The sequence below is a fragment of the Suricata suricatta genome, chromosome 12, assembly GCF_006229205.1.
Source record: "Suricata suricatta isolate VVHF042 chromosome 12, meerkat_22Aug2017_6uvM2_HiC, whole genome shotgun sequence".
Lineage (NCBI taxonomy): Eukaryota > Metazoa > Chordata > Mammalia > Carnivora > Herpestidae > Suricata > Suricata suricatta.
The window spans coordinates 2,962,475-2,970,732 of NC_043711.1; the positions used below are offsets into that span (position 1 = coordinate 2,962,475).

At 66.7% G+C, this 8,258-nt stretch overlaps 2 protein-coding genes across 2 annotated transcripts in view; one reads left to right on the forward strand and one right to left on the reverse strand.

The window, feature by feature from the left end:
• Window positions 1–4,328, forward strand: part of HDGFL2 (HDGF like 2) — a 19,543-nt gene extending 15,215 nt beyond the window's left edge. The window contains 8 exon segments of the mRNA XM_029917076.1: window positions 1–182; window positions 1,168–1,265; window positions 2,069–2,142; window positions 2,240–2,310; window positions 2,591–2,692; window positions 2,783–2,996; window positions 3,630–3,762; window positions 4,034–4,328. The exon segment at window positions 1–182 is cut by the window's left edge and continues 101 nt beyond it. Of these exon segments, the coding sequence (XP_029772936.1) occupies window positions 1–182; window positions 1,168–1,265; window positions 2,069–2,142; window positions 2,240–2,310; window positions 2,591–2,692; window positions 2,783–2,996; window positions 3,630–3,762; window positions 4,034–4,127 (968 nt within the window). The 3' untranslated portion in view covers window positions 4,128–4,328.
• Window positions 4,310–8,258, reverse strand: part of PLIN4 (perilipin 4) — an 8,838-nt gene continuing 4,889 nt past the window's right edge. The window contains exons 7-10 of the mRNA XM_029916449.1: window positions 7,707–8,256; window positions 7,409–7,596; window positions 6,446–6,535; window positions 4,310–6,374 (exon numbers count right to left, since the gene is read on the reverse strand). Of these exons, the coding sequence (XP_029772309.1) occupies window positions 6,042–6,374; window positions 6,446–6,535; window positions 7,409–7,596; window positions 7,707–8,256 (1,161 nt within the window). The 3' untranslated portion in view covers window positions 4,310–6,041. The remainder of the gene's footprint in view (window positions 6,375–6,445; window positions 6,536–7,408; window positions 7,597–7,706; window positions 8,257–8,258) is intronic.

Genomic DNA, 8,258 nt, shown 5'->3' on the forward strand with positions numbered 1-8,258 from the left:
AGAAGGAGCGGCGGCGGGAGCGGGAGCGGGGGGAGGCTCCGGCCGGGGGCAGCGGCGGCAGCAGCGGGGACGAGCCAGGCGACGAGGACGAGCCCGTGAGGAAGCAGCGCGGCCGCAAGGGCCGGGGGCGGGGGCCGCAGTCCTCGTCCGACTCAGGGCCTGAGGCCGAGCCGCAGAGAGAGGTGCGTCCTGCCGGCCGGCGCGGGGCTCCCCTGGAGGACGGCCTGGCCCGTCCCTTCCTGCCGTGCACAGGGCGCCAGGGCGGGGTGCGGGGGGGAGGCAGTGAATGAGACCGGGACACGTGCTGTGAACCAGCGATGTTCGAGGGAGGAGGCCAGACGGGGGTCGTGAAGAGTGTTCCAGCACGTTGGGTCCTAAAGACAGGGGGCGTGAGCTGTCGGTGGGGTTTTCCGTTTCAGGTAGGGTAAGCCCTAGTCGAGAAGGTGCTGTGTGCAGTTAGGTAAGGATCTGAATGATGTGAGGGCATCTGGGAAGGTATTTGGGGGAATAGCGCTTTGGGGAGAGGGCACAGTTCATGCAAAGGCCCTGGTGCAGGACCGGGCCTGATGTGTTGCAGGAACAGTGGGGCAGGAGCGGGGCACGTGGGTAGAGCAGAGAGATGGAGGGCTCGGGCAGGGAGGGGAGGGCCTTGGGGTCTTCAGGGAGCGTTTGGGGGCTGCGGGCAGAGGAGGGCACCCCTGACTCCTGTGCTCACAGGTGCCCTCTGGCTGCTGGGGGGTGGGGGGGACAGGACTCTGGGGTGAGTGGCAGCAGAGAGGAGGCCTCTGAGAGCCACAGTGGTGAGCTTCAGGTTCAGGGCTCCCCTGGGCTCGCACTCTGCCTAAATGAGAGCCTGGCTTCCCGGCCTGTCCCCGTCCAGACCCGGCCCCACGGGATGTGAGGACACCACCGTGCTCTTCCCTGGGTCACAAAAAGGGGACCAGGATCCCTGGTCCAGGAAGTGCTTCTCGCGGGGCTGCCCCTCCCGTGGAGCTCGTGGAGGCCCGAGAAGCTGCGCCTGGGGCCACGCTGGGCACGGGAGTCGTTCCGCCCGTCCTGCCCGTGCTGCCGGTTCCCAGTGGTGCACGGGCGGCGGCGGCATCAGGTTGAATCTCTGACATGAGGCTTGCCGTCACCACAGCCCCGTCTCTGTCCGGCTGCTTGCAGGCAAAGAAGGCGGGGAGACAGTCACAAAGCACAGAGTCCTCGAGGAGACTCAGCCAGAAGGAGAAGAGAGGGCGCCCCGAGGAGAGGCCCCGAGCCAGGTCAGCCCCGCCCCACCTCGCCTGCCTCCCATGGCTGGCTGCAGCCTGCCTGCCCCGTGCTGTCCCTGCGGTTCTCAGCTTCCTGGGGACCCATCAGCCCTCACCCTGTCCGGGAGGGACCCGACTTCCAAAATCAGTCTTGGAGATGGATCCGAATGCAGTGTCCCATCAGCTTACATAGGACCCAGTGCTCCAGACCATGTATCTGCCCCTGGGACGCCACCCTGTGCACCTGGTTGTCACACTGGGGGTGCTCCTGGCATTGAGGGGGATGGCCAGCATGTTGCCCAGCTCCACAGGACCCAGGACACACCCCAGAGAGTGACCCGCTCATTGTCAGCAGTGCTGAGGGGGGACTGTGTCCCCCAGACCAGTGGTCCTCAGACTCGAAGTCTGAGCCCCCCAGGCAGGCGGCCGAAGCCCATCCCCCTGCCCACTTAAGGGGAGTCCAGGATCTGTGACCGAACCTGCCTGATGGGAGTTTGGCGGCTGGCTGCCGAACGGAATGGAGATGGGCCCCCGGGCGTCGATAGGGGTCGGATCGGGGCCCTCCCCGGAGTTTGCTCACCTGGCCGCTAATCCTCAGTCACGTGTTAGAACGAGGAGAGCAATAGTTCTGAGACTTGACCTTGTTGCTGAAAGAGACAGAGAGGCAGGGCTGCCTGGACCAGGTCCCGCCGGGCCCGATCCCTCCTCCCTGGCCCCCACCACGCACGCAGAGGCCCCCGTGGGGAGGACGGCTGTGGCGGGGCAGGGGGGCCAGGCGGCGGGCGAGGGCAGGGCTCATGCGTGTGGCTCCGCAGGCCCCCGAAGGTGGAGCGGACCCGGAAGCGGTCAGAAGGGTTCCCGCCCGACCGGAAGGCAGAGAAGAAGAAAGGTGAGGAGGGTGGCTGGCAGGGTGGTGGGGTGGGGCAGGCCGGGGTGGCTCCCACGGCCCGAGTCAGTGCATGCGCTGCATTCTCTCCTGGCCCCAGAACCTTCTGTGGAGGAGAAGCTGCAGAAGCTGCACAGCGAGATCAAGTTCGCCCTGAAAGTCGACAATCCGGTGAGACCCTTGTCAGGGCACTGAGTTCCCTCTAGGCCAGGTGGTCCCCCAGCCCCTTGTGGCTGGAGCTCCCTGAGAAGTCCTGGGAAACTGAGGCAACCTCCGGGTCTCGGTTCTCCTGGGCGTCATCCAGCAGGCGGCCTCGCCTCAGCGCGGGGCCAAGCAGCCCTCCACGCTCTGGGTCCCAGCCACCATCCCTGGGGTTCCCTGTTGCCCTGCTCGCCCCCCCAGGGCACCCTGTGGGGCCCCCTCAGCTAGATGTCGTCCCCCCCCCCCGCAGGATGTGAAGAGGTGTCTGAATGCATTAGAGGAGCTGGGGACCCTGCAGGTGACCTCACAGATCCTCCAGAAGAACACAGATGTGGTGGCCACGCTGAAGAAGGTACGGAGGGGTCCCTGCAGTGGATGGGCCTGGGGGCGGGGCCCTGGTGAGACCAGCCGAGTGTCCTGAGCCGGGCCTCCCGTGGGTCAGATCCGCCGTTACAAGGCCAACAAGGAGGTGATGGAAAAGGCCGCGGAGGTCTACACCCGGCTCAAGTCTCGGGTCCTGGGACCAAAGATCGAGGCCATCCAGAAGGCGGCCAGAACCGGGACGGAGAAGGAGAGGGCCGAGGCGGAAAAGGCAGAGGAGGCGCTGGCCGGAGAGGAGGCCCCCGCAGAGAGGGCGGAGGATGAGCTGAGCACCGGTGAGGAGCAGGGCAGGGCCTTCGGGGCCCGGGCACCGCCCGGTGCTCCCCCACACGGCTGGGTACTGCACACAGGCCTCCTCGGAGACCCCGAAAGCCACACAGCATGGGAGGCCGTGGGGGTGAGAGGGGCCCGTGTGGGGCCATCGCAGGGCGGGCTGGCTGGACCTGGGGCTCCACAGGGGGCCACGAGGGGTGCGAGGGGGTCTCCCGAAGGGACAGCAGCGCTGGGTCCCTGAGGGACAGGAGGGCTTTCCTTCCTGCTGGGGTCACATGGCGCTGACTGGGGCTGCCGAGGTGCTCCTACAGACCTCCGGGAGGGCTCAGTCGGAGCCGCAAGCCCCAGGGCCAGCCTGCAGGGGGCGTCTTCTTATTTCTGTCCCGAGATTCCGCTGGCCTCTTCCCCACAGCCACTCCCTGTTCCAGGCCTGTACGTGCTGGGGCCCAGAGCCGGCTGCACAGCTTGTCACACACCCCGGCCTGACGAGCCAGCGGTCCCGATGGGTCTGGGAGGTGTGGGCTGGGGGCCAGGGGCCCTCAAAGCAGCTCTGATGGGCCCCTGTCCCCAAACCAGCTTGCTTGCTCGCTCCCAGCGGGCAGGATCATGGGGTCACAAGCCCCTCTCCCCCCCAGATCTCTCGGCCCCGGTGAATGGCGAGGCCACGTCGCAGAAGGGGGAGAGCACGGAAGACAAGGAGCAGGAGGAAGGACAGAATTCGGAGGAGGGGCCAGGCTGCGGCTCCTCCGAAGAGCCCTTACACAATGAGTAAGTGTCCCGGGGCTGTGGCCGTGGGGCCCCCTTGCCGCTGTCCTGCGGGTCCCGCGTCCAGGGAGCTGCTCCGGTCCGGCTCCGGGGAGGGTGGCTTCCTCCCGCTGCCCCAGGAGCAGGTGCGCGGCCTCTGGAAGTGGACACCGCCATGGTGAGGCCCCGGGTCCTGTGCGTGGAGGGTGCCCGGACATGGCTGCACTCCCGGGGCATGGGGCCTCCGCTGGCGGGAACGGCCCAGGGCTCAGCCGCACCTGTGCCGTGTCCCCAGCAGTGTGCGGGAGGCCCCCGGGCTGGACGTGCCCGGGAAGGAGCGCGCCAGGGCGCGGATGGACTCGGAGTCCCTGGACGAGGAGGACAGCTGAGCCCCGGCGGCCAGGCCCGCCCATCGCACGTAGATGCCCCAGGCCTGCCCCGGCCCCCGCCCGCCGCCCAGGGAGCAGAGACCTGTTGGGGACGCGCTGTGCTGTCCCTTTGTATCTGTTCCCTGGGTTGTTTTTCTGCCTAACTTCTGTGATTTCAACCAACATGAAATGACTATAAAGGGTTTTTTTTAATGAAAGTCACTTTTATTGAGTTGGTTTTTGGTTTTCTAGCATTGCTTGTGCAGCTGCCCGGGACCCACCCAGGGACAAAGGGTTTAGGCCGCAGGGGTCACAGTGAATGTGAACTTGGTTCTGACGGCGCCCCTGCCTGACCTGGCCCCGCAGGGCTGATGGTGAGGGAGAGTGGGGGTGGAGGCCTTTCTAGAAGTAGCCGAGGCTCCAGTGGAGGCTGTGGTCTGATGCCCCTGCGTGCCGCTGCGCAGCCCCCGGACGAGAGCAGGGGCCCAGCGGGTGGGCCCGGAGCCAGAGGCCCTGCCCCTCTGTCCTCAGCCAGGCGGCAGGTGGTTCCGGGACCCCCAAGGCACGATTCAGGGCCCCCGGAAGCAGTAGCTCGGACGTTGGAGCCATTCAGGCCTGGGGCACCGCTGCGGGCTGGCCGTCATCCTTGATGCTCCGGGGGTGTGGGCACTAGGGCACGGCCTGCTCTGTGACCTTGGACAAGTGGCACTCTGGCTCGGGCTTCTCGTTCCTCACCTGCGTCACACCCCCAGGCTCCCAGGGCCGGCACGCGGGTTCACGCGGCAGTCGCTGGCCGGACAGCGGCGTCCACGGAGTGGCACTCACCCCGCCCCCCGTCAGGTGCCCCCATCCCCACCGAGGTCGTGGTCGGGGTGGGACTCCTGAGCCTGGCGCCCCTCGTTTGGTTTGGCTGGACTTGAGCTCCGGTTACTGGTCAGCTTGTGTGAACAGCTGTGTCCCTCCTCTCTCTCTGCGCTGACCTTGAGGGAGGGAGACCGAGGAAGGACTGGCCGGAGGGGCTTCCTGACCTGACCCCCGTGTCTCACGTGGCCGGCGCCCAGGAGCCTGGCGCCCCTCTGGGGGAAGGCTGGCGTTGTGTGCGGGGCTCAGGGCACCGCGTCGTGTCTGAGAAGGGCTGTGGTCCTGGGGGCCTGACTGGGGGGTGGAGGGTGGGATGCGGGTCCCGGGCAGTGGGGGTTTGTTTGGTGAGGCCCCCTCCCAGCTGGAGGGCAGGTGAGGCTTGGTGAGGGCGCCCCCGTGCCACCCCTGGTGTGGCTGCCCCCGGGTGTTTGGGGAAGGGTGGCCGGGAAGGACGGGTGCTGCCTCCAGCTGTTCTCCGGCCTGGGCCGCGTGAGGGGCCTCCCTGAACTTGGCCTCAGCCCAGGTGCCTGGGGGGCCACAGAGCATCAGCTCCCGGGGGGCCCAGGCAGGAGGGGGCTGGCTTTCTATCCCTCCCCTCCCAGACCAGCCCTCCAGCCCTGGGGTGCAGCCGTGGCCCGTGGCTGCTTCAGCTTTGCCCTCACAGAGCCTTTGGCCGGGAGGCCTTTGGTGGGAGCCTGCCCCAGGGAGACCGAGGCGTTCTGGTACATTGTGCTGCAATGGAACACGGTTTGCTGGGGGTCAGGGTGGATGCCTCTAGAGCGAGGGTAGAGCCAGGAGCCCAGGAGGGAGGAGCGAGAGAACCGAGTGGAACCTTCTAGACTTGGGGTGCTTGCTTGAGATCCTCAGGCAAAGGTTCCCTGTCAGTAGTCTCAGCAATCCTGGGCCCTGAGACCCGGAGAAGAAGGGGTGGATGGCACGGGCAGGCCCAGAGCCCGGCACGTGGTGCCGCCTTCACGGCCCTTGGTGCCCCCCCAGGGGCGAGGCCGCGCCAGCCCACCAGGTCCAGACCTTCAGGCTGGGGAGGCAGCCCCGCCGAGGTGGGCGGGGAGTGGCCTACAGCCGCTGGCCGCCAGGCTGCAGGGCGAAGGGCCCCACCAGCCAACAGAGCGGCGGGCTGCCCTGCACCACCCCCAGCACCTGCTCCAGCTCCTGCCAGGCCCGGCCCACCGCCTCCCGGCTCCGGGCCAGGCGCTCCGGCGGCAGCTCGCGGGCTGCGCTGGCCGAGGAGACGAGGCCGTAGAGCTCGCAGAGGCTGTGCCGCGCCTGCCCGACCCGCTGCTGCAGCTCGTCGGGGACGCCCTGGAGGCCGGCGGCCAGGCCGCTGTAGGCCACGTGGAGCTGCTGGATGAGGCCGCAGGCCCTGGCCAGGGCCCCGGAGTCCGGCACCTGTGGGAGTGCGGAGTGAGGTGGGCAGGGGCGGAGGGGGAGAGTGGGGGCCTTAGCCTTTGGTTACACACCTCTTGGGTAGCACCTTCCTCCACTCTGCTGCCCGGACGCTGGCCCGGCGGTAACTGGGCTCCTGGAGCCTGCTCCTCGGCCTTCTGAATCTAGAAGGAAAGAGAGCCCAGTGGAGTTATGGCTTCTCAGCAGGGTCCTCACACACCCCCACCCCCGGGGACGTTCTGGGTCTGGCCCTGGAGCCTCATGTCTAGACCTTTCCGGGGTGCATGGTGGAAAAGCCTCCCTAAAATAAAATCCTTTAAAAAAAAAAGAATTAAAAAAATCTCCAAGGTGCCTTGGTGCCCCCCACCTCGTGTCCCATATCCCTGCTTTGGAGGCACATTGAGAGCCCAGGGGCTTCTTGCTGTCCCTGGAAGCCAGCCCAGAGGCCCGAACATCCATCCCGTGCCAGGATTTTTGCAGAAATCTGGGTCCAGCCCCGTCTCCGGTCAGCAGCTGGTGACCCCCTAAAAAAACTCAGGTTGGGTCAGGCCACTCCCTGTCCTGGGTGCTGTGAGGGTGCTGGGTGGCATCCCTGGCCCCCACTCCCTCCATGCCAGGAGTCCCCCCCTAGTTGTGACAACCACAGATGTCCCTCAAATTGCCAAGTGTCCCCGGAAGCAGAATCACCCCTCCAGGGTACACCTCCTAGGTTACGGGGCTCCACTGACCCCCCAGGAGCCTTGGCATCATGTCACTGTGCCATCTGGCCCCTCGGAGATGTTCTCTGGGGTGTGGCACAGGCACGGGTTTACTCATTATTTTTTCCCATAATTTACCGCAGCTCCCCCTCCGCGGTCCTGCTAACACTTGGTGCTGGTTTTGGGTCATTCTGTGTGGTTACTGTGGGCGTCCTGGCCACTGCGGGGGCGGGGGGGGGGCTGTGCAGCGTCCCTGCCCCACCCGCTCAAGGCCAGGAGTACCATTTCCTGCAGTCGTGACAGCCACAGAAGGGGGAGCGGGGAGGGCAAGGCTCTTACCAGCCTGAAGGTGTCCTCCAGCTCGGCCAGCGCGGACCGGGCCCGGAACTGGCCGTGCTGCAGGTGGCTCAGGGCGTGCTCCAAGGCCCGCTGGCGGAAGCCGGGCGCCAGGTCGCCCAGACGCACAAAGTAGCTGTCCTGGTCGGCCGTGAGCACCCTGGGCTCAGGCCCAGAGGCGGCAAGCTGGGCTGCAAGGGAAGACGGGGTTACTCAGTCCCCAGGGGCCCTGGACTCTCCGGGCTTGGGTCTCGCCGAAGCCTCGCCCCGCTAGGAGGGGGCCCGGCCGTGCCGCTCCCACCTTGCTCCTCGGCATCCATGGGGTGGAAGATGTCCCCCAGCTCCCTCAGCTCGTCCCGGAGCGTCGCGAAGCTCATGGGTACCTCGGAGCTGCGTGCGGAAGCCACGTGCACCGCCTCCTCGCGGCCCAGGGTGGCCCCTGGGGGGAGTGTTGGTTCAGCAGTGGCTTCCCGGGCAAGGTCCAGGCCCGCACAAAGTGTGTCCGGGGTGCTGGATACAATGGAGGACGGAGCTTCCTCTCCTTGGTGGGGGGCAGGGGTCTGGGTACCAGGTAACCAGTTCTGGATGCTGCCCAGACCAGTCTGCACTGCCCCTCTGGCCACAGTTCCTGCCCTGGAGAGCCCAGTGGACACAGTGTCTTTGGTGCCTGTGACAATATTCTTGGTGGTGTCCAGGCCAGTCTGGACCGTGCCCTTGGCCATGCCCAGTGCACCTGTGAGCCCAGTGGACACAGTGTCCTTGGTGCCTGTCAGGACAGTCTTTGATGTGTCCATGCCAGTCTGGACAGCTCCTTTGGCCACATTCATGGCCTCTGTCACCCCACCGCACACCA